This window comes from Doryrhamphus excisus, linkage group LG11 (assembly GCF_037039965.1).
Source record: "Doryrhamphus excisus strain RoL-2023G ecotype Guam linkage group LG11, RoL_Dexc_Guam_v1.1, whole genome shotgun sequence".
Lineage (NCBI taxonomy): Eukaryota > Metazoa > Chordata > Actinopteri > Syngnathiformes > Syngnathidae > Doryrhamphus > Doryrhamphus excisus.
The window spans coordinates 8,318,320-8,342,568 of NC_136367.1; the positions used below are offsets into that span (position 1 = coordinate 8,318,320).

A 24,249-nucleotide genomic window follows, 5' to 3' on the forward strand; every position below is an offset into this window, starting at 1 on the left:
GGAAGTTCATCAATAAATGATGACTGCATGGCAGGAGGAACAATTGTAACGATACGTACAGGATGTGGTCTGTTCAGCTCCGTGTGAGACATTTGCGCCGCCACGCATGTAGCAAAGCTGCTTTACGAGCCGAGGCTGTTTGTCATGCTGCCTGCACCGTCAGGAGTGACTCACTTTATGACGTTTTTGTCGCCCTTTTTCAAATGACCTCAGGAAGGTGCAATGTTATCGTGTGTGCACTTTAACACTTTTGCGACTGTCTCCTTTGGGATATAATGCTTTTTATAATCCTTTGAATGCATGTAGTTCACAGCATATGTGAATAATTCAGTCGAGGGAATGATTCATAACCGTGCAGCCTGGTGACTGTGATTTTTGCTTGGCAGTTAAAGCAACTTGAAAGTTTCAACCTGATGCTTTTTTTTCCAGGGGAAAATTCAATCAATACGTCTCCAGTGAGCTTTAAGTATGGATTACGGATGATGACCCGAGGTAAGAGGTGGAGGTAAAAGTCAGAAGAGCTGGAGGAGGCTTCAAACGCTGCTGAATAATCTTTGCCATTGAAGTGTGCATTGGGGCTGGAGGGAAAACAGCCTCCAGCCCGCCGGAAAGATGCTGCTTCCAAATGCTTCAATACGTGAAAATCCTATTTTTGAGGATGGTTAGTTTCTACTGGTTGTCCGTGCTTTATTTCATTCAGATGAAGCGTTTGTGTTGAGACATTCTGTTATGATGTTTTGACTTACGTGTCGTGTTTTGTTGTGGGACTCGTGCTGTGTATTAACAGCCTGACAGGAAGCTGACTTTATTGTAGCTAACTGGAGAATGAGGAGGTCAAGTTAACTGAAAAACATGCTAACCAGGGCGGACGCTAACTGAGGTTCCACTGTGCTGTCAACCACCTAAACCAATTCCACCTGAGCTGCCTACTAAGCAGCAGGTGGCATGACAAGATCCCGGACACAGAGGTCCTGGATCAGGTGTAGAAGAACCGCTTCAGGGACTGCCTCAAGGGTCCTTCAAAGCTACAGACATCAACCTCAACGCTTGGGAGTCACTCGCCCAGGAACGTCCAGCAGAGACCAGACGGACTACAGAGTCTTCTCGCAAGGCACGAGCCACTTCCACTTCCATCACAGCACCCACCCACACGTGTCCCACTTGTAGACTACAGAGGGTTTACACGATGGCTATCCTTTGTGGTGTACATCATTGACATACTAAATACAACTGGATTACACACCAAAAGCCTCAAGCGTTGCGTGATGAGTAACGACACGCTGACTGCTCTGTAGATCCAAAACATTTATTACACGCCATCGCGGCAGACATGCACTTGCAGCACCTCACCAGTGCACTCGCTTCACTGAACCTCTTGCTTGAAAACACATAAAAACATAAAATAATTTAAAACAAACACATTAAAAACAGGTTACGTTGCTTAACACGTGTTCATTATACTGCTTGGTAAAATGCATCACAGGAATGAGTATCTGACACACAGCAAATGATAGCAAAGGTAGAACACTGTGCTTGTTGAAAGTGAGCAAGAGTATGGTTGGGAAGAGGAAGGCTGCATCCGTCCTGCTTCAGACGCACTGAAGGTCTTCGGGGTGGAGGGCTAAGCGTAGAAGGTTTCCACCTTGACTGCCTGACAGAACATCGTCATGGAGAAGACCAGGCCCAGGATCTGGAAAACATCAGACATTCATGTTCAACTCTTCTCTCTTCATGGCTCACTTTGGCACCATTAAGATGCATTACATCATACTGGGAATGTTGGGAATAGGCCACCAACAGCTCTCAGTGTGATGGAGTCATCCAATGCTACAATAACTTGGAGTAGTTGTGGAGACATCATTTTACTAGATCAGGGGTCAGCAACCCATGGCTCCAGAGCCTCAAGTGGCTCTTCAGCCTCTTTGTTGTGGCTCCCTGTGGAGTATTTTTTTTAACGTCCGAGTGGGGAAAATGCACGTCTTTGTACTGACGTTTGGAAAATTCCAACTTTGTGTGAGACCATGAATGCACTAAATTTATTAGAGATCATTTAAAAAAAAAACAGCAGCATGGGAACTTGGTGGTGCCAACTTGTTTGGGAGTTTATCTCCAATACTAGCAAGAGTACTCCATCAACTCGTCTTTTCTTATCTGAACTACAGTAAAGTCTCGTTATATCAATATCGGTTAACGAATTACTACTTATTAGGATACTATTTTCATTTCCTGGCAAATTTCTAGTCTTTTATGATATAATTAGTTCCGTTAGTACGATACCCGGTTATTATGATAATCCGGTTACTACGATGCCCTTTTCATCTCCCGCCAGCCAATTTGGTCTGCTTATATCGATACAAAAGCAGCTTAAATCAATCTTTGCTTAAGGATTTCAATACCAAAAAAGAACACGGCGAACGGCTGCTTCCAGTCAACTTTATTTTTCACATTTCCACCACCAGAGCGCAGCACACACACCGATTCCCGCACTTCCTGGTTCACAGGTCATGCTCAACCCGCCCCACATAGCTGGCCAAACACATGCCTGCAACAGAAGAACCAACTGACATAGCATACACACCTATTCCAACGAAGACACAAGCGTACAAATACATGTATTTAATTGTGTTGTATTCAGATATCTTTTTATCGCTTGCAATAATCACTGTTTTTCATATGTACATGCTGGCGTTCGTGGTTTCTCTCGTGTGTATACATTCCATACACACGAGAGAAACAGAGAAACAGGCATGTGTTTGGCCAGCTATGTGGGGCGGGTTGAGCATGACCTGTGAACCAGGAAGTGCGGGAATCTGCGTGTGTGTGCTGTGCTCTGGTGGTGGAAGTGTGAAAAATAAAGTTGACTGGAAGCAGCCGTTCGCCGTGTTCTTTTTTGGTATTGAAATCCTTAAAGCTACGTTCACACCGACGCCGAATGTCGCGCTTTGAATCGGCGACGAATTTGGCGTCATTTTTCAAAAAATCTCACGATTTCCTCAGATATGTTTAAGCTCTGATACGCTCTGATACGAAATTCGTTCCCGCTTTAGGCGACAAATTATTTCCCGAATCGCTACGGCAACTCACGCTTTGATGCCGATTGATCAGGATTTGTTACGCTTTAAATCACGCTTTGATACGCTTTAATACTCATTGATAAGCTTTGGTGCGCTTATCACGCTTTATATAACGCTCTGATACGATTATCAAGCTCTCTTGTGCATTGATAGGCTCTGTTAAGCTCTGTTACGCAATGGAAAATTTCGAGATCCCGACTGCATCCCGCCTCTGATCCAGAGCATATTGTAGCGACCCTGACGTTTTCATGTTGACGTTGTGCTCTTGGGTGTCCGACTGTTCCGGGTGACTGTGAATGCACCAGGGGGTGGGGGCGTGTCTGGTGGAGGAAGTACTGTTGTGTTGCTGGCGGTGGTTGCAACGGCGTGGTTACGGCCGACAGTAGCCAGTATTATTGTTGTGCAATAAAAAGCTTGTTAGCGATCGCAGTCGTGTAATTTCCATAGCGTCGGCAACGACGCTACAATATATAAAGATGCAGCAGATCCATTGATCCTTTGAACCAAGCTCTGTTAAGCTTTCCTACGCTTTGAGCAAAACTCTGATAAGCTTTGTGACGCTTTGATAAGCTTTAATACGCTCTCCCCGCTTTATGCAATTCGTGACAGATCGCCTCAAATTTTTAAGCAGTTTAAAAAATTTTGGCGCTCTTGCCGAATGTCCCGAATTGCTCAAACCTTTCTTATGCTGTATTACGGTCTTTTACGCTTTCATTAAGCTTTGTTACGCTTTGCCGCCGCTTTGCTCGCCAATTTAATTCGCCATCGATTCGGCGTCGGTGTGAACGTAGCTTAAGCAAAGATTGATTTAAGCTGCTCGACATTGTTCTATACTATAGAACAATGTCGAGTGCATTATTGCCCACTTTTAATGCAGTTCGGCGCAGGATCGTATATATGGATAGTCCGGTTATATCGGTATTTTTTACGACTCCCGAGAATATCGATATAACGAGACTTTACTGTACTTTGGTACCCTAAAATTCCCTCCAAATTTGACGGCCAAAACGATGGGAGACTCCTAATTGGCTCAGCTTGTGAGCTCATCACAACTCTTGGTAACCAGCTAAAAGCAGCAGGCGACAGCTTGTACTACACTGTACTACTAATTCACTGTACTACACAGTTCGATTCGATTTCACGCCTGAAGAAATGTGTAGTACAGTGAATTAGTAGTACAGTGTAGTACACATTTCTTCACATTTCTTCAGGCGTGAAATGGAATCGAACTGTGTATTTTGTGTATTGCCGCACCCATACCTTCTAAATATGTTTGTTTAACATTATAAGAGCCCTCTAGACATGAAATAACACCCCTATAATCACCTTTACATTTGTATTACCCTATATGGTAGCCATAATAACAGAAAAGAAGCCATTTAATACATAGATAACATTTGTATCAGTCTGTGGAAATGGCGTTTTGGCTTGGCGTGAGTTATCGTCGCAACAGTAGCCTATGCTATTATTGTGCCTGTTTGTCTGAGCTAATTCTAATCCTGCAATAAAAACTATATAAACATATCTTGCCTATATAAAAATTATAAACATATTATGCTTCTTTTGCTGTGATGCCATTGGATTCATTTCACAAATAAACATGGTTTCTGCAAAATAGGACAAATACTGCAATATGTATCAACACGTAAAACAAGTTCATCTTAATACATTGAGAAATACAAATCTCAAATAATACTGGGAGCGTCACAAATTCCATATTTAGAATCTGAAAATAAAACTGATATAATTCCACACTGTGGACTGTTGATGAGTGTGGGCTTGGCATGGATGTGATCATCCATCATTAAGGTTGATCTCGGTTTGCATGCAATACAAGACAGAGGACAGGCTTGATTGTGCTGGGGGGGGTGATGAAAGATTGATAGAACAGCCTGAAAGTCGAACCGACACGTCTTGAGTATTGTAGTACATCCACAGCAAAAGATAGATATTCATTTATTTTTTACCACTTATCCTCACGAGGGTCACGGGCGTGCTGGAGTCTATCCCAGCTGTCTTCGGGCAAGACGCAGGGTACACCCTGGACTGGTGGCCAGCCAATCACAGGACACATACTGGGGCCAAAACTGTTCAACTTGTACATCAATGATATGTCCAAAGTTACGAAAGACTTAAAAGGAACTCACTAAATGTACTGCAAAAAAGGTCAGTAAGGATAATTCATAATGCCGCCTACAGAGAACATACTAACTCCTTATTTCTAAAATCACAAATACTTCAACTTGCTGATATAGTTCATCTTCAAACAGCTAAAATAATGCATAAGGCTAAAAATAAGCAATTAGCTAAAAATGTCATCCAATACTTCTCTACAAGAGAGGAGAAATATGATCTCAGGGAAGAAGTACATTTGAAACACTTCTATGCTAGGACTACGTTATGCTAGCCATAGCATTTCAGTATGTGGAATCATTATTACTAAATCATTATTAATAAAACAAAACAAAACAAAAAACTAAACTGTATTATGGAAAGCAGGAAGTGAACAAATGTAACAGTTACTGATTGTAAAAGTACCAGATGGAGGGGTAGGATTTAATAAGCTTTGCTTCTTCCTACTCCTTTTGGACATGTGGAACTGGGAACTGATTATGGGATGCACTCAATTGGAATCTGATGCATGTTCAAATGAAATAAAACCATTACCATTACCATTACCATTACCATTACCATTACCATTACCATTACCATTACCATTACCATTACATATAGACAAACAACCATTCCCACTCACATTCATACCTATGGACAATTTGGAGTGGCCAATTGGAATGTGGAAGGAAAACCCACATACATTGTGATTGCAGGGTGAGACCATAGAGGCCATCAAGTATCAACTGCTGGAGAAAAGAAGCTGCAGCACTGCAGCGGTGTTTAGGTTTGATTCTGCCGTAGAAAAGCAATCCAAGACTTGTATTGATGACCACTTGTACCAATCAGCCTGTGTGTGCTCTGTTTCTGTCACAGGGGTGGGAAACAATTCCTGGTAAGGCCAAGTGCCGAAATGGCAGGTATCCGGTCCGGTGATCCCAATGTGCTGGCTACAAATTTGCTTGTAGGTAGACTCCTACCTGCAGCAACTGTCTCCGTCTGTAGAATAAACCCATAAAAGACAGATCTCTCATTGAGCACTTTATTTCTCCTCTCCATCGGGCAATTTTCCAAGACAGTTCATACTGAGCTAGCAAGCTTGTTGCTGTGTGCAGCAGGACGATATCACTGTCTGCAGAAAATCAATACCACTATGATCCGATATCTTATTTTTACATCAATAATATTGGATAGAGTTTAGTGTATTCAATGAATTCCATTCATCCATTTTCCATGACGCTTATCCTCACTAGGGTTGCAGGGGTGAGCTGGAGCCTATCCCAGCTGACTTCGGGAAAGAGGCGGGGTACACCCTGGACCGGTCGCCAGCCAATCGCAGCCTCTACAGCATTAGTATTATTATTTTTGTAGGTGGCCCACATTTTGGACAGTCCTGATTTAAAGTTAGTTTATCTTTCATCAAAGACGATGAAGATGAGCTCATGCTATGCACTAATGCATTCATTACAGCGTTGACCCCAAAGGCACAAATCGAAAAGAATGACATCACCAAAAAAGCACAAGGCCCACGAGGTGTTCCCACTCATTAAACACAGGAGGAAGTCAAGGGAACGCAACACATTTCTGATGATTCATGATTGGGAGGTCCGGCAGGTCGTTGGTTAAACTGCAGCTTCAGCAAATCCAATCTCCTGCTCTCCGTGTTCGCATAGCAAAGTGGCCTTCAGCAGGACACTGGATGGAGACCACGTGTTCTTCCTGCTCAGGAGGTCAGCTTGGTGACATGGTCACTTCACTTGCTGAGTGCATTGTGCACAGAAGTGCCCTTCCTCGATCTTCTGGTTTCTATTTTGGTGTGTCGTTGTGTCTTACATATTGTATACAGTATTGGGCCACCATTAGATACTGTATGTTGTTTGAGCTTAACAATAGCAATGACCAAATATGACTAAAATGCCACTGGAGTGCAGAAGGCCACCAAACCTGAACTGGGAACCAAATAACTGAAACAGAAAAATGGCCAATTTTTACGGCAAATGCTATAAAGTGCTTTGTTTTTGCAGCAAGCTGGAACGTAAACAAAGCTATCTCAGCCATGTGCAATTACTTCTGCATTGTAAATGAAAATAGTCCTACAGTCTGCAAAATGACAATGGCACAATAAGAGCTGCATCTGCCAAAAATAAGACAGAGTATGACATGCTTAGCAAGGGTAGGGACAAAAAGGCTTCGACGCCAAGGCAAGAAACTGTGAACTTTGGGAGGAATGACAAATATCCCCAAGAGAGTGACAAAGCAAAGGAGATCACTGAAAAGGTTGCTTCAGACAACCAGTCCATCTCTATCATGAATTGTAGGCTGTTGCCATCTTCTAGAGTGGATGGATCCACACCATGTCCTGCCATCATGACACTACATTAAAAAAGTGCTAGTATATTGATAATGATGATGTAATACATAAACTGTGTACTACATATTATCGATACTCGGGTTATGTACATGACTATTGAGGAATTATGTGTAATTATCTTTATTGCCATATTGAATATCATTATGATATCAACTACTTGGAATAACTGTACATTTGGAAAATGTGAATCTAAATACAACATATATACAGTAAAGTCTCGTTATATCGATATCGGTTCTAACGAATTACTACTTATTACGATACTATTTTCATTTCCCGGCAAATTTCTAGTCTTTTATGATATAATTAGTTCCGTTAGTACGATACCCAGTTATTATGATAATCCGGTTACTACGATGCCCTTTTCATCTCCCACCAGCCAATTTGGTCTGCTTATATCGATACAAAAGCAGCTTAAATCAATCTTTGCTTAAGGATTTCAATACCAAAAAAGAACACGGCGAACGGCTGCTTCCAGTCAACTTTATTTTTCACACTTCCACCACCAGAGCGCAGCACACACACCGATTCCCGCACTTCCTGGTTCACAGGTCATGCTCAACCCGCCCCACATAGCTGGCCAAACACATGCCTGCAACAGAAGAACCAACTGACATAGCATACACACCTATTCCAACGAAGACACAAGCGTACAAATTGGTTCTTAGCTGGCCAAACACATGCCTGCAACAGAAGTATTGTTGTATTCAGATATCTTTTTATCGCTTGCAATAATCACTGTTTTTCATATGTACATGCTGGCGTTCGTGGTTTCTCTCGTGTGTATAGATTCTATACACACGAGAGAAACCACGAACGCAGTTGGTTCTTCTGTTGCAGGCATGTGTTTGGCCAGCTATGTGGGGCGGGTTGAGCATGACCTGTGAACCAGGAAGTGCGGGAATCGGTGTGTGTGCTGTGCTCTGGTGGTGGAAGTGTGAAAAATAAAGTTGACTGGAAGCAGCCGTTCGCCGTGTTCTCTTTTGGTATTGAAATCCTTAAGCAAAGATTGATTTAAGCTGCTCGACATTGTTCTATACTATAGAACAATGTCTATACTATAGAACAATGTCGAGTGCATTATTGCCCACTTTTAATGCAGTTCGGCGCAGGATCGGATATATGGATAGTCCGGTTATATCGGTATTTTTTCCGACTCTTGAGAATATCGATATAACGAGACTTTACTGTACTTACAATTGTATTTCAAAATGTTCCAGTTAGATTTTATGTATATGTTTTATGTCGGTAGATCATTTTGACTTGCATGCTGATAAAGTGTGTGCACCCCTGATATACAACTATAGCGTACATAAATGCTCATATTTACAAATATTGTAAATACTTATATTTTCTATATTTATAGGACCCCTGATCTATAATAATATTGTCCAGGTATCGGATCGGGACTTGAAATCAGATCAGGAGCGGATGCTTTAGCTTTGTTGCCATAATGACTCTCACCAAAAATGTTATGTATTTCTCATTGATTGATGTGTTATGTCTCTATTCTGCTTTGTGTCTGTTCATTTATTAACTGCTGTAACTTTCATTCATTCATTCATTTTCTACCGCTTATTCTCAGGAGGGTCATGGGGTTGCTGGAGCCTATCCCAGCGGTCTTCGGGCAAGAGGCATGTGGGAGGAAACCGGAGTACCTGGAGAAAACCCACGCATGCACGGGGAGAACATGTAAACTCCACACAGAGATGGCTGAGGGTGGAATTGAACTCGGGTCTCCTAGCTGTGAGGTCTGCGTGCTAACCACTCGACCGCCATACAGCCCTGCTGTAACTTGTTTAAAAAAAACAAACTATTAGAACAATAAACAACAATAAAGAGTGATGGCCTGGGACTTTTGCACAGCACTGAATGTAAGCCACACCCCCAAATACTCTATATAGGCGGGACTCTGTAAGCCACAGGTGTCCATGTTGCAACATGGCATATTTAGACAAAAAGACACACTATAAACCTTGCAATCCTACCTACACTGGTGTCCCCAGTGTCACTTGTTTACAACTGCCATCCTGTACAATCCTGTGTTTGAAGCTTGAATTCTGACTTTATTCTGCTAATATTTCAACTTGATGTCCACAACAGCGCATTTTGCCCACTCTGTCCTTTGAACATTTTGCAATGAATAAATAGCCATATCTAAGAATATTAATAAACACTATATTTGATGAGACAATGCATCCTATTAGTATGAAATTATATTGAGATGTATTAACATTAGCTTGGCAAAATAAGCGTTTTGTTAAAGTTGCATATTCAGCACATAACATGTTGGGATAATTATTCAATTGGCTTAGTTTGTGAGTTCAGGTACTTCTCTTTGAAATGCAGGGTAATACATCACATCACTTTGCACGAGCCATCATTCTATGTACGCTCTAACTCTGTTAAGTTGATTACACCTACTTTCTGTTTCATTTGGCTGCATTAGAAAACGCAAAGCAGCACTGAAAGTCTAATGAGGGACTACAAATGATCCTGCAGCTGCAGCAGAGGAACAACCACGTGATTGATGCCTTCAAGAACAGAGCCGTTCACGTTATCGCTTGTGTAGGCGTGTCACGTTCCAATCGGCTGCAAAGGTGATAAAAGAGTTTTATGGAATGTCAAACCTCCCTATGTGGTCTTCAGTGGTAACACACACAAAAGGGCTACTACGCCCCTGCCGTCCACAGAAAGCCTGCAGCAGCACTTAATTCAAAGGACAGTGGAAATGTTAGCTTTACTTAACCAAAAGTCAGAGTGACTGAATGCACATGAAAATATCAAGAAGTGACTCATGGGACTTCCTCTAATTACCTGAGTAAGTGCTGTGCATAGAGCAAAGATCCACAGGGCCACCAGGTTCTCATTAAGCCAGTCCTTCACTCGCTCGTAGCACGGCTGTGGGAACACACACAAACACACAAGAGACTGTGAAGTTACAGTTCGACAAATTCAACATTTTTATTTTTTTTTTATTTTGGGGCAAAGCCACCCTTTTATTCAAAAAAATCTCACAACCCAATCTTATTTACACAAGTCTGTGATAATTCACTAATTAGGCATTAAATGTCAGCAAAGCACACAAATGTGTTATTATAGAGCATACTGTGATTAGGTTGTGCAGGAAAAGGTACAATTGAAAGTGTGGCGAGTACAACAATGGCAATTAATAAATTAATTCAATACACACATATACAGTGAAGAAAATAAGTATTTGAACACCCTGCTATTTTGCTATTTCTCCCACTTAGAAATCATGGAGGGGTCTGAAATTTTCATCGTAGGTGCATGTCCACTGTGAGAGAGATAAACTAAAAAGAAAAATCCAGAAATCACAATGCATGATTTTTTAACAATTTATTTGTGTGATACAGCTGCAAATAAGTATTTGAACACCTGTGTATCATCTAGAATTCTGACCCTGAAAGACCTGTTAGTCTGCCCATTAGAAGTCCACCTGCACTCCATGTATCATCCTGAATCAGATGCACCTGTTTGAGGTCGTTAGCTGCATAAAGACACCTGTCCACCCCATACAATCAGTAAGACTTTAACTTGTAACATGGCGAAGACCAAAGAGCTGTCCAAAGATACCAGAGACAAAATTGTACACCTCCACAAGGCTGGAAAGGGCTACGGAGCAATTACCAAGCAGCTTGGTGAAAAAAGGTCCACTGTTGGAGCTATCATTAGAAAATGGAAGAAGCTAAACATGACGGTCAATCTCAATCGGAGTGGAGCCCCATGCAAGATATCACCTCGTGGGGTCTCAATGATTCTAAGAAAGGTGAGGAATCAGCCCAGAACTACACGACAGGACTTGGTCAATGACCTGAAAAGAGCTGGGACCACCGTTTCCAAGGTTACTGTAGGTAATACACTAAGACGTCATGATGTGAAATCATGCATGGCACGAAAGGTTCCCCTGCTTAAACCAGCACATGTCAAGGCCCGTCTTAAGTTTGCATATGACCATTTGGATGATACAGAGGAGTCATGGGAGAAAGTTTTATGGTCAGATGAGACCAAAATAGAACTTTTTGGTCATAATTCCAATAAGCGTGTTTGGAGGAAGAAGAATGAAGAGTACAATCCGAAGAACACCATCCCTACTGTGAAGCATGGGGGTGGTAGCATCATGCTTTGGGGGTGTTTTTCTGCACATGGGACAGGACGAGTGCACTGCATTAAAGAGAGGATGACTGGGGCCGTGTATTGTGAGATTTTGGGGAACAACCTCCTTCCCTCTGTCAGAGCATTGAAGATGGGTCGTGGCTGGGTCTTCCAACACGACAACGACCCGAAGCACACAGCCAGGAAAACCAAGGAGTGGCTCTGTAAGAAGCATATCAAGGTTCTAGCATGGCCCAGCCAGTCTCCAGACCTGAACCCAATCGAAAATCTTTGGAGGGAGCTCAAACTCCGTGTTTCTCAGCGACAGCCCAGAAACCTGACTGATCTAGAGAAGATCTGTGTGGAGGAGTGGGCCAAGATCCCTCCTGCAGTGTGTGCAAACCTGGTGAAAAACTACAGGAAACGTTTGACCTCTGTAATAGCAAACAAAGGCTACTGTACCAAATATTAACATTCATTTTCTCAGGTGTTCAAATACTTATTAGCAGCTGTATCACACAAATAAATTGTTAAAAAATCATGCATTGTGATTTCTGGATTTTTCTTTTTAGTTTATCTCTCTCACAGTGGACATGCACCTACGATGAAAATTTCAGACCCCTCCATGATTTCTAAGTGGGAGAAATAGCAAAATAGCAGGGTGTTCAAATACTTATTTTCTTCACTGTACATATTATGTGTGTGTGTCTTTTAGTTTTTTTGCGCGACAGGCAAAAAAGAGGTGATGACGCAAGTCCACAATAAAAGAGGTCGCTTTACAAGCAGTTTAAAGAGCTCGGCATGGCCCATTTGCATGTATTAACACTCAACAGCAAGGAGGAAGTACGAGAGCATGGAGAAGTATGGAGTGCAGAAGATAATGCATTGTGGGGACAGTTTAACGAATGCACCCGCACGCCGACGTGTTCACACGCAGTTTTCAGTTCCAAATAGTTCAATAGGTCATGGTGTTCCACTGGTAAATAAATGATTTACAAATGTAAAACAACACTTTTTTGTATTGTTTATGTTGTTGTTAAAATATTTTAGTCGTCACAAAAGCAAAAAACATTGTGAGGAAGTGAAAGGTATGCCCCCGTCTCTCGCCCGAAGACAGCTGGGATAGGCTCCAGCACCTCCCGCAACCCTCTTGAGGATAAGTGGCAGAAAATGAATGAATGAATGAATGAAAGTTAGGCTTCAGAAAAAGCTGTTTGTCGCCCCGTTGTTTTTGTTGGGAACTGATATTTAACCTGAAACCTTCCTATGTTCTACAGTTGATTACTAAAGAACGGAAAAAAGTGAAAGTTATGCTTCACAAAAAGCTGTTTTTCTCCGACCCCTTTTTTGTTGGGAACTGACATTTTCCTGAAACTTACCTATGTTCTACGGTTGATTACTAAAGAACGGAAAAAGGTAGAAACTAACTTTGTTTTTTCCTGATGAAAGACTAGAGTCTTTTTTGTTGGTATTTATTTATAGAACACAATATTCTGTGTATCTTGAAAAATCTGATAAAATTGTCTAAAATGGGTTGAATTTTGAAAAATGGCTGCAATAGAATGAGTTAAAGTGGAGAGCTATTTGGGCTCATGCTAATGTAATAAAAACGGTCCCCTTTTTTGAGTGAGCCTGTATAGCTTATGATGGCAGTGAGACATAGGAGAGTGTCAAAATAGTCTCAGCATAGCATAGTATAGTACGTATATATAAAGCATATATACTATAGAATAAGGGTCCCATATTTTTTGCATGCTTATGTTGTTTTGTGTTATTACAGTCATTCCTCCTTTATCGCGGTTAACTGGGTCCCAACCACGATTTATGTGAAATTCAATATTAATAAATTGAATATTTTCATAGTTAGAGCATAGAGAACCTGTTTATGACCTTCTAAATAAGTTTTTGTACCATTATAAAACCCCCATCATGACCTTTACTCTTGTTTTAGCCAGTGTAGTAGACATAATAATAAAAAGTAAGCCATCTAATCCCAATTTCACACCAGACATGTATCTAGCATTTTACACTTGACAGCGTACTTCCTGGTGACTATTATCTCATCAATGTAACGTTACTGACACATAGAGACCAGAGTAGCAGAGACTCACAATCCACTTCAATGGTTTTGCTAACAAGCAGAGAACACATGCAGTGAAAATTCACACAGGAGCTGCTGCCATTCTTTACACTGCTAACCTACTGCTAGCACTCAGCTAACAGTCAACTCTAGCTAGCTGCCATTTCCCAGGGCCCACTTATTTGTATTTTTATTCATTTAGCCATTTTTATGCTCGGAAATGCATGATTTAGGCCAATAATACAAAAACAATTGGCTTAGATATGCTTTAAAAAAAACTAAAAATGTGAGGGTTTGATGGTCGATCCACTTTGTTCAGTGGTCCTTGAACTCACCATAGTAGTGTAACAAAGGGAACTTTAGACTTTAGACAAATAGAATAATATTTTTCCAGTTCATCTTTGATCCCAAATGCTGAAGCTGGCTGTGAATGAAGGCAAGGTGAGCTTTGATGACGTTATTGCATCTGTGTTGAGTGCTGGTATTCGTATTTGTCAGGTGTCAAGTTAATTCATGCTCGCCCATCGCCTGTCACCCACATATCAAACATCTACAGGATGTGATCATCTTCAAACTCCAGGCTCGTACCAATGGTGATCCGGTATTCATTTTGTGATTCACTTGTTGGAAGCTACTTTTCTGAGACGCTTATTTTGTTCAGTGCAGTCAAATAGGAAGTGAGGCTGGAAGGGTGGTCTTTTGGGCAGATCTGGTGTTCCGAGTACAAAAAACAAGGCTCACCTAGGCAGGATTGTAATATGTTGGTGTGAAAGAACCCTCACAAAAGTTCTTACAGATGAATAGCAATAATTCTTACAGTCACACTCCACCATCTTGTAACAGAAAGTCTTTCTAGAAGCATCATCACTAGCCACGTTTACATGGACCCAAATATATCTAAAAAAGAACTGAAATGTTGCACGGTCAAGGTAAAAGATTGTTTGCTCAACAAAAGTTCCGACATTCCAATACATCTGTGAAACTCCTGAGTGTAGTATCTCAACTTATATTGACTCAGTGGTGGTTCTGGCTTGGTTCTGGTTCTGGCTCTGGCTCTGGCCGGACCTAAGCTGTGATCAAAATGTATTCTATGATGTGGTGTACAGGAGTTTGCATGTTCTTCCCGTGCGTGCATGGATTTTCTCCGGGTACTCCGGTTTCCTCCCACATTCCAAAAACATGCTAGGTTAATTGGCCACTCCAAATTGTCCATAGGTATGAATGTGAGTGTGAATGGTTGTTTGTCTATATGTGCCCTGTGATTGGCTGGTCACCTGTCCGGGGCCTCTCGCCCGAAGAAAGCTGGAAAAGGTTCCAGCAGCCTCGCGACCCTCGTGAGGATTAGTGGTAGAAAATGAATGAATGAATGAATATTTTGCCAAAATGTCTAAACAACTATGCTTCAACATTAGCCACGTTTACATGGACCTAAATATTCCAATTCCATTCGGTTTATTTGCTCAAACGGAAAGAATGTAACCTTCGTATACACCTCATTCCGAAAGAAAAGTACCAATCCGAATGAATATATAATGGGATTCACAGGGGTGGAATATTCCTTTCCCCAATCCGGTTGAGGTATCTTGTACCGCTCAAACGGAAAGTTGTCAGGGTGCGTTCTTCTTCGTGGTGTTTTTCTTCTTCTGTTGTTTATTGGCGGTTAGCAAGCAGCTTTCGTGTCCATTAGCGCCATCTGTGGAACAGAATCTAAACCCTTCTATAGTCCACTTTTATTAAAAAAGAAAATACATATCTACGTATATAAAACAAGTGCCAAGCTTAATTATAAAATATTAGCCCCATTGACTATTCTGGTTAATTATAGCGGCGCATGTAGACACGCAATTGGAATATTCCTTTCCATGTATACCATTGCTTTCGGAAAGGTCATTCGGAAAGATTCCATTCGGAAAGAGAAAAACTCCTCATGTAAACGTGGCTATTGTGGCTTCACGCAGGGTGCTCTCATGTATTGTGTGCAATTTTACTTGGTAACACATTTAGATTCAGGAGATGCTCCTTTAGAAAGGAATAAGATCTCCCTAGGCAGCGTCCTTATCTCCCCACGCTCTTTAAACCTCATGTAGCTTACGTGAACTTTCCATTGACATTTCCAACAGAATGCGCTGTGCAATTTCTTCCCCCTCTACAAGAGCATCTCTATTTTCTGACACTGGGACATTTTCGCCAGTATCTCAAGCACATTTCACAATCCCTTTTGAAACTGGGTCTAATGTCCCTGAGCCACCTAGAGTCTAAAGAAGAGAATGATACAGTAATTATGAAAATGAGGAGGATTGGAGCGCTGCCCTCCTGGGTCACAGATGATAAAAAGGAAGTGTCCTCACAGTGAAGAAAGAGTGCCAAAGAAAAGGTGAACGCTGACTTACAAGCGATGCCAGCAGTGTTTGCCAAAAAGGCCAGGTGGCAAATGGTTACCCGAGGGAATGCAATCTTTTAGACATTGCAAAGATGTGTGTCAGCTTCTATTTGATCAGTGAAAACACCATGTGGCACAGCGAGGGACGGCAGAGGTGCTATCATGACCATCATACAGCCGTGCCGTTTTCATTGGATTATTCACTTCTGCAGACAGATTACTGACTGTGCTATTCATACAATTTCTCTTATCAATTAACTGAGAGGCACAGAGAACAAATACTCCATAATTCACATCTGCCTGAAACACAGCGGAACAAAAAAAAAGATATTTTTCTGGGCACAAGGTAAAATAATTCTCAGCTGGATCAATATGGAAAGTAATTCAGTGGGCCCGTGTTATTCATTCATCTGAACCCCATCGCGCCTCTGTGCTGCATCTGAAAATGTATAAATCATGTTGGGAAAGCCAGGGTTGATATGCCAGTTCAAGACATATAACAACGTGTTACACCTTATATTACAAAGCAGATACTGTACATGCAGGGTTAGCGTTACAAGGGAGCCCAGAAAGACGGAAAATCAACCATGTGTGCGGTTATTTGATGGCATATGAAGAGCTTGCAACCAAAAGGCGCTAAATCCAATTTTCACTAAGTCGCATGTTTTTCATGAGTTTAATAGACCTCTGTCATGTGTATCCAAATCACATGTTTTGGTCTTGAAATCATTTTAAAGAATATGAAAAAAAGTGATATGAAATTTATGCTTTCAACCAAAAGGCGCTATTTCCATTTCAGATTTCAACCAAAAGGCGCTAAATCCCTTTCTTTATTCTTTATTCTGATTGGCCCAAGTTTCCCATCTATTGATAATCTGACCAATCAGAGAGAAGAATACAATGGGCACTGCACATACGGAAAGCCAGTTTCAGTGCGCATCCTGTTTTGTTTGTGTACATTAAGTACACGTATGATAGTTACAGTATGTTATGCAATTCAGGAGAACACAAATTGTGTTTTTACAGTATTCTGCAACATGGAAGTTTTTTTTACGCCATAAAAGGCATGTCTCTACCTTGACACCTCCAACTTTCATGAGAAACATTATTTTACTTGTACTAAAAAACATACAATGTAAAGAGTTTGTAATGAGAAGATTTTTGTCACTGTCACCTTCATGGCAGTCAAATATGAGCACTGCTTTTAATAAAATTTTTATTATTGTCTGCAAATTGTTATTTTTCATGTGTCGCTCTACTGCAGCCTACAGGTTGAATGCACCTGCAATGTATGACATGTCTTGTACCATTGTCTTGTATAATTGGGTATGTTGAGTTGTGTTAAAGCTGATCATCATGGAATGTGGATGATGTTAATGTGTGCTATAATATCTTAACAACATTTTATCAGTAACAGTGTACTAGTGGTAGGTTATAACATTTTGTTTCTGTAATGTGTAAAGGTGAACGAGTGCATGTGTGTGTGAGGGGGCTGGGGGAGGTGTATTGTATGTTGAGAATGGCTTCCGTGTTGTAATTATTTTATTAGCATAGCACATTAAAGCACCTTACATTCTTTTACAACAATGGCATTGAAGAAGTTAAAGGTGACTTCAAATTTATTTCAGCCAAAAGGCGCTAAATCCATCATTTCAGCCAAAAGGCGCTAAATCCAAAAAAAAATTAATAAAAAAAAATATATAAAATACACGGTGTGTGCAGGATTTTTATAGCAAGCATTTTTATGACCTATATTGATAGCTCTTTCATTTGCAATATAGACTTGATGACCAAATAGATTGATATGTGCGTAGTTAAAAATCATTGATTTTGACACCATCTATAGGATGGGTTCCTAGTCCACTCTGAAGAAGCTGGATATTCTTCACCACTCTGCCATCCGTTTTGCTACTAGCGCCTCTTTCACCACTCACCGCTGTGAATTATATAAATTGGTAGACTGGACATCACTCCATACCAGACGACTCCGTCACTGGCTCCAGCTCATCTACAAAACCATACTTGGCATCACACCCTTCTAGCTCTCTTCCCTCTTACATCTTTCTCACTCTGCTTTCAATCTAAGGTCCAGTAATCACATCAAACTCTCCATTCCCAAAGTTCGTACCGTCTTTGGACGCATCGCTTTCCGGTTTGCTGCAGCTAATGACTGGAACACCCTACAAAACTCTTGAAAACTTTCAGCCTTCACATCTCTCTCTGTCTTTAAACAAAACTTGCAACTAATTCCATCTGACTCATGCACTTGCTGATTAGGCCTATTGCCATATCCCATTGCTTTAATGTTGTTTGATGCTTTTCTATTACATATTTACTGTATTGATATTTGTCATTATATATAATGTTGTTCTTATTTTCAGCACTCCCCTCTCCCGTCAAAGTGCTTTTGCTCTTTGTTCAGGCTGCATTTGTAAATAAGAATTTGTTTTTGCTTGCCTGGGTAAATAAAGGTAAAATAAAAATAAAATAAATAAAAAATAGTGGAGATTCAAACATGGGGTATTTGCGCCAAAGTCCAGAACGCTAACTACTACACCACGGCAGCTCTATACGTATCTTCATACATGAAGTGCAACAGCATGACAAACACACTCATTGGCACACAAGCCTGTCGCGGCTGTCAGTGTGGGAAAAAAATACATATATGAATCGCTCCGGAGTATAAGTCGCAGGACCAACCAAACCATGAAGAAAACTGTGACTTGGGGTCCGGAATATACGGTACTTCCCAAGAACCCGTGAAGAAAATCTAAGGAAAAGAAACAGCTTTGACATATCTTTCACATCAACACTTACAATATTTTGGTTTGCTAATATTTGGTCTTTTAAAGTTTGTTCACTTCCTGTGTGAAAGGAAAGGAAGGTGTTGGAAAAATAAAATATCAATCTTGCTTGTGCAGCATTAAAAAAAGGATTAAAAAATGAGATTACAATGTAATGAAAGTAATATAAAAGGAATACAATTGCATACAAAGAATAAATACATACATACAGTAAATACTACTGGAGTACAAATTTGGACGGAATTGCCCAATTCATGAGTAAGCTTCATTAACAAGATGCTGATTCCACTTGTTAATAACATGCGTGGATCAGTCCCTCCAGTCCCAGTTTAACAACTCCCAAAGCACTATTCCATGTATTAGCAAACATTCTGCAAAAAAAAAAATGTCGCCTTCTCCAAGCCTCTTATGCTATAAGTGCTGGAGTGTGACCAGAACCAGCAGACAGAAGTGCAGTGCTTTGTGAATGTTATTACTTTCATTTTTGAAGAGGAACATGTAAACATAGATTCTATCATCTTGAGCCGCATCACAGTTCCATTCTGCCGTGTTCATTTAAATGGTTACACAGAGTACCAATAAACGACTTGACAACAGTGCTTTGCCAGGCTTTCGCTCTTCAGTAGCTGCTTTTTCTTGGTCACGCTGGCTTGGCCATTGAAGAATATTTATTTTCTTTGCCATCCCAAAAAAAGACATTGAGTTACCTTTCACTTGGAAGCCATTTAACACATAAATAAGACTCGTGCTCATGTTTGTTGTTATAAACTTGTTCAGTAACGTTGGGGGTTCAGAGTTGAGTTTGGTCTTGTTGTGGGTTATGGCCAAAAACCTGCGTTGTTATTAGGGATCATTGTGCCTAACTCACTAAACAATTACTGACTAGTGATCTGACTAGTGATCTATTGACCAGAATACGACATGTTAGGGGTGTGAATCTCAGCATTGACGACGATTCGATACACATCTCCATGCACTGCCAGCGATACCATACTTTAACGATATATGGAATATTCTGGCAATAGGATGCAAAACGATTCACCCTCTTCACGATGCGATACAATGCGATAATCATTTAGTTCAAATCAATGCAATCCGATATGATATGGTGCAATTTGTTGTGATATGATGCAATTCAAAATGATGCTAAAAAGCAAAGGTAAAAATGTAATTCAGTATGGTCCTACAAAAAGGATTTGGCTTTATTCCTTCTAGGCACTTGGCAGTAAATTCAACTAAAGTGCTGTTTGTCTTTTTTACTATGCACCACTTCTTCATCATTCTTTTTGCCATCTTAAAACAGCAACAACTTTCCTCCCACTTTCACATGGCTATGCAATTCCAATAGCAGCGGTTCAGTGGTGGAGTCCAACAATTCAACAATAATTACTGCTGTAAAAAATACAGTACAGCAACAACAAAGTTAAAGTTACACTTTCAACAGCGGAATCAATATTTGTTTATATTCCTGTCTGCTAAACATACTGCTAATATGAATGAGCTAGCAGCTAGGCTAATACAGTAGTGGGGAGCAGAAAGTGGAAAACAACTTCTACCCTTTTAAAATTGTCTCAAAATTCAGGAAGAAGCCAACTGCTCTGCTGTTCTAATGTCACCTGCTGTGCTGAACTCTTGTTCGGGGGGGGGGGGGGGGGGGGGGGGAATACAGCTGGGATAGGCTCCAGCACCCCCATGATCCTTGTGAGGAAAAGTAGTAGAGAATGAATGAATGAATGAATGAGTGAGTGAGTGAATGGATGAATGAATGAATGAATGAATGAATGATGGTGCATTCATTGCCCCTGGGGAACAAAATATGGGGTGAAGTTGAACCTTCATGAAATGGCGCTTGCATCTGATTTTACCGATACCCACAAACGCATCACCATACCTGGTGAATGAGCCGATACACTCACATCGCGCGCATGTGCATCGATGTATCGATTAATATTGATTACAATACCCTTACTACATATCCACACCCTTACTACATATCATTGACAGCATCTTTCAATGCATCGTCTGAATGGCTTGTTTTTGTATTTCAGTTCATTTAGTCATTTTTATTCTAAAAAAAAGCTTATTTATATAATTTAGGTGAACAAATACATACAATTTGCGTAAATATATATATTTTTTCCACTAATAATAGGCTGTATTCAACCATGAAACAGCATGGCCGCAAACGTAATTCGAACCAGGAAGAGGCAAGCGACAAAAATGTTCACACAATGACTTCCTGTTCAGGGCGACGTAAGCTTCAGAAAACTACCACAGCAACTAAGAAAATCCAACCATTTTATGATGTTTTTCAGGTTGTAAGCTACATTTTCACATTTTCACATGTACAATGTACAAAAGCTTTATAGCCGTAGTCGTCAAGATATTTCTGTAAAAAGACAACAAACTGCCATAGGTGTATTATTGCCCTTCCTCCTGCTGTCTCTAACCAAAATCACAAGTAAATGTGCAAGTTATAGGCTATTTGGGTTTGGGTTATATCAACAAGCACTCATGTCGACATGGGTCAGCCCATCTGAGGGGTGTGGGCACATCATGTGTCAAACATGGTGCAGGCTGAGTTATGGCATGGACACGTATGAACGAGCGCTCTGGTGTTTGCTGACGCTGTGACTGCTGACAAAAGTAACAAGATGATTTGTGAGGTGTAGCCAAACGCCACCAAACTGACAAGACAGCGCTTCAAAGTGCAGCTGAACAATGACCCTACACAAACTGCAATGGGATGAAAATAAAGGGAATATCTCTCAAGTTAATGGCCGGATCCCGACCCAATAGAGCATGTTTTTCACTTACTCAAGACAAAAGTGAATGCAGGAAGACCTAGGTGGCTGCAGTGAAGGCCTGGTAAAGCTACTTCATTGTCACGCCCTGTGTGGGTTCCCACGTCACAGTTTCTTTGAGTTACCTTCTTGGGCTTTGGTTTCCGTTTTGCACTCTCTTATTTTGTATTTGACTTCCTGTTTTCCCGTGGCTGCCTTGGTTGCCCTAATCACCCACACCTGGCCCTAATTTATGTGTGTATTTAGTTCAGGTGTGTGCTTCTTCCTGTGTGGGATCATTGTTGTTTGTCCTTCTGCTGCAATTATTCATTCATTCATTTGCTACCACTTTTTCCTCACAGGGGTCCACCCTGGACTGGTGGCCAGCCAATCACAGGGCACATATAGACAAACAACCATTCACACTCACATTCATACCTATGGACAATTCGGAGTGGCCAATTAACCTAGCATGTTTTTGGAATGTGGGAGGAAACCGAAGTACCCGGAGAAATCCCACGCATGCACGGGGAGAACATGCAAACTGCGGTCTGCGTGCTAACCACTCGACCACCGTGCCGCTCTGCTGCAATTATTGCTAAAATAAATATTGTTTCCCTGCATTTGGTCCTGTTCTCTGCATCCTGGGGTCGAACCGTAAAGCAATGAAGCTATGAAGTAATATTAATTACGGGTACATCTACATTTACAGCATGTGACTTTTATAATACTACTTTAAAGCCCTGAAAACACTGTCATTCCTAATACATCCACATATCTATCAAGCTGAGAGGCTAAAGACAGAATCCCGATCCCTAGAAATGGAGCTGTTGCTGTCATTCCTTTTTGATCTGCACCAACAGGTTATGTTTTCACCTCTATGCGTTCGTATGAATAATTATATGCAACAAGCGTAACTCAAAAGCTACTGTCAGTGTTTTGTTGCTGGTAAACCTTTTGTGTCATAAGCTGACACGCCAAGTGCCATATGTGTCGAGGCAGATAGAAACGTTTCAGCCGCTTGTTTGTCACATCCAATGATGGGCCACTCAAATCCACAAGTAGGTCTTTCCTCGGTTGCCAAGTGCTTGCTGATGTGGGGTTCAGATGGTTCTCTTTAATGTATAATGAGCTTCAAAACTTGCTCTACTTGTTAAGTGCCTTGAGATAACCTCTGTTGTGAATTGGCACTATATTAGACATACGGACTTGGCTTGATTTGACTTGACTCGGTCTGCCTCTTTATGGAATAGCTAAACTTTATCACTTATTTTTGGTGGTTTGAATTGTGGTTGCTTTTCAATCATCATTCCCAGACTCAAAAAGTAAACAAAGCATTGTAACGTAAATATGTCCATTGTAAATAAAATAAAGGTATGATTCAATCATGTTGTTTGAGTACGATTCTATGAAAAATCTGATGAACCAATTTCATATCCATCAATCCAATACGAATGGCGTTCATCATGTTACAAACGGAGTGTTCAGAGCCATCCCAAACGTCTTTCAGGGATCACTTCCAAATGCGCAAACCTCATTATCTGAAACTTTGTCATTGTTTAACGTTAGAATAAAACAACATTTGTAGGTCAGAAGAGTGACAAAACAGGTCCCCTCTAAGTGTTTGCATGTTTCTTGCATGTTAGTAGACTTTGTCATTTGATTTAAACAAGTCCTTTACTACTTCTATCTATAAAAAATAAGATGAATTGAAACAACAAGATTGAAACTAACAAAACCCAATTTTGTCCATTGAATAATACTGAAACTAACAAACATGGTAGTTGAATTCAAAGTAAGTAATTTGATTTTAAATAGTAACATGATTTCAATCAACTAATCGTGTTCAAATAGCACATCATGACATATTGATGTAACTAGATTTTTTTTAACATTGTTGTAACATAATTATTGTATTTGTACGATAATTTCATTATTCAAAAATAATTGTAACGCCTTGACCGCATGGCTATGAGCAAACATGAACAGGATTCATCCTACACAGCGCCTGATGTTCAACATTGCCTCACTTACCTCTTTAATCAACGTATAATGGCACACAAGTGACCTTGAACCTAGCACACAAAAGTAAATAACAATGTACAATGGACACAATGAGGCGGAGGCATAAAACGAAAGTGCTGGAAGACGAGGAGGAAGAGACGACATAGAAAACCAAGCAGCAGCTCTGCCAAAAAGGCTTAAACAGAAGCGGATGGGAAAAGACAGCAGTTTTACTTTTGTTAGCGTTAGCAGCAAAACTTCCTGTCGCTGCTGCAATGTTCAAATGGTGGCAGAGATCACCGCTCGGAAAATCATGGCACGTCTAAAAAACATAGTTGTTTGACAAAGAAACACAAACGAGTGGTGTCCAATTTTTTTGGATGAATCGCTTTACTGTGGATTTCTCCCAGGGGTATTATTAACACAACTGAACATTAAAGGGGACCTATTGTGCTTTTTCCACTTTTCTAACCTATGTCATTATCGTGACAAACTATGCCAATGTTTCAGATAATGAGGTTTGGG

The 24,249-nt window shown here is 40.7% G+C and overlaps 1 protein-coding gene across 2 annotated transcripts in view; it reads right to left on the reverse strand.

Annotated features, from left to right (window-relative positions):
- Positions 1-1,292: 1,292 nt before the first annotated feature.
- The window catches only part of tspan4a (tetraspanin 4a), a 192,308-nt gene continuing 169,351 nt past the window's right edge, over positions 1,293-24,249 (reverse strand). For both annotated transcript variants that reach the window (XM_078794702.1, XM_058045907.2), the window contains 2 exons: positions 10,375-10,458; positions 1,293-1,690 (listed from right to left, as the gene is read on the reverse strand). In XM_078794702.1, the coding sequence (XP_078650828.1) occupies positions 1,622-1,690; positions 10,375-10,458 (153 nt within the window). In that variant the 3' untranslated portion in view covers positions 1,293-1,621. The remainder of the gene's footprint in view (positions 1,691-10,374; positions 10,459-24,249) is intronic.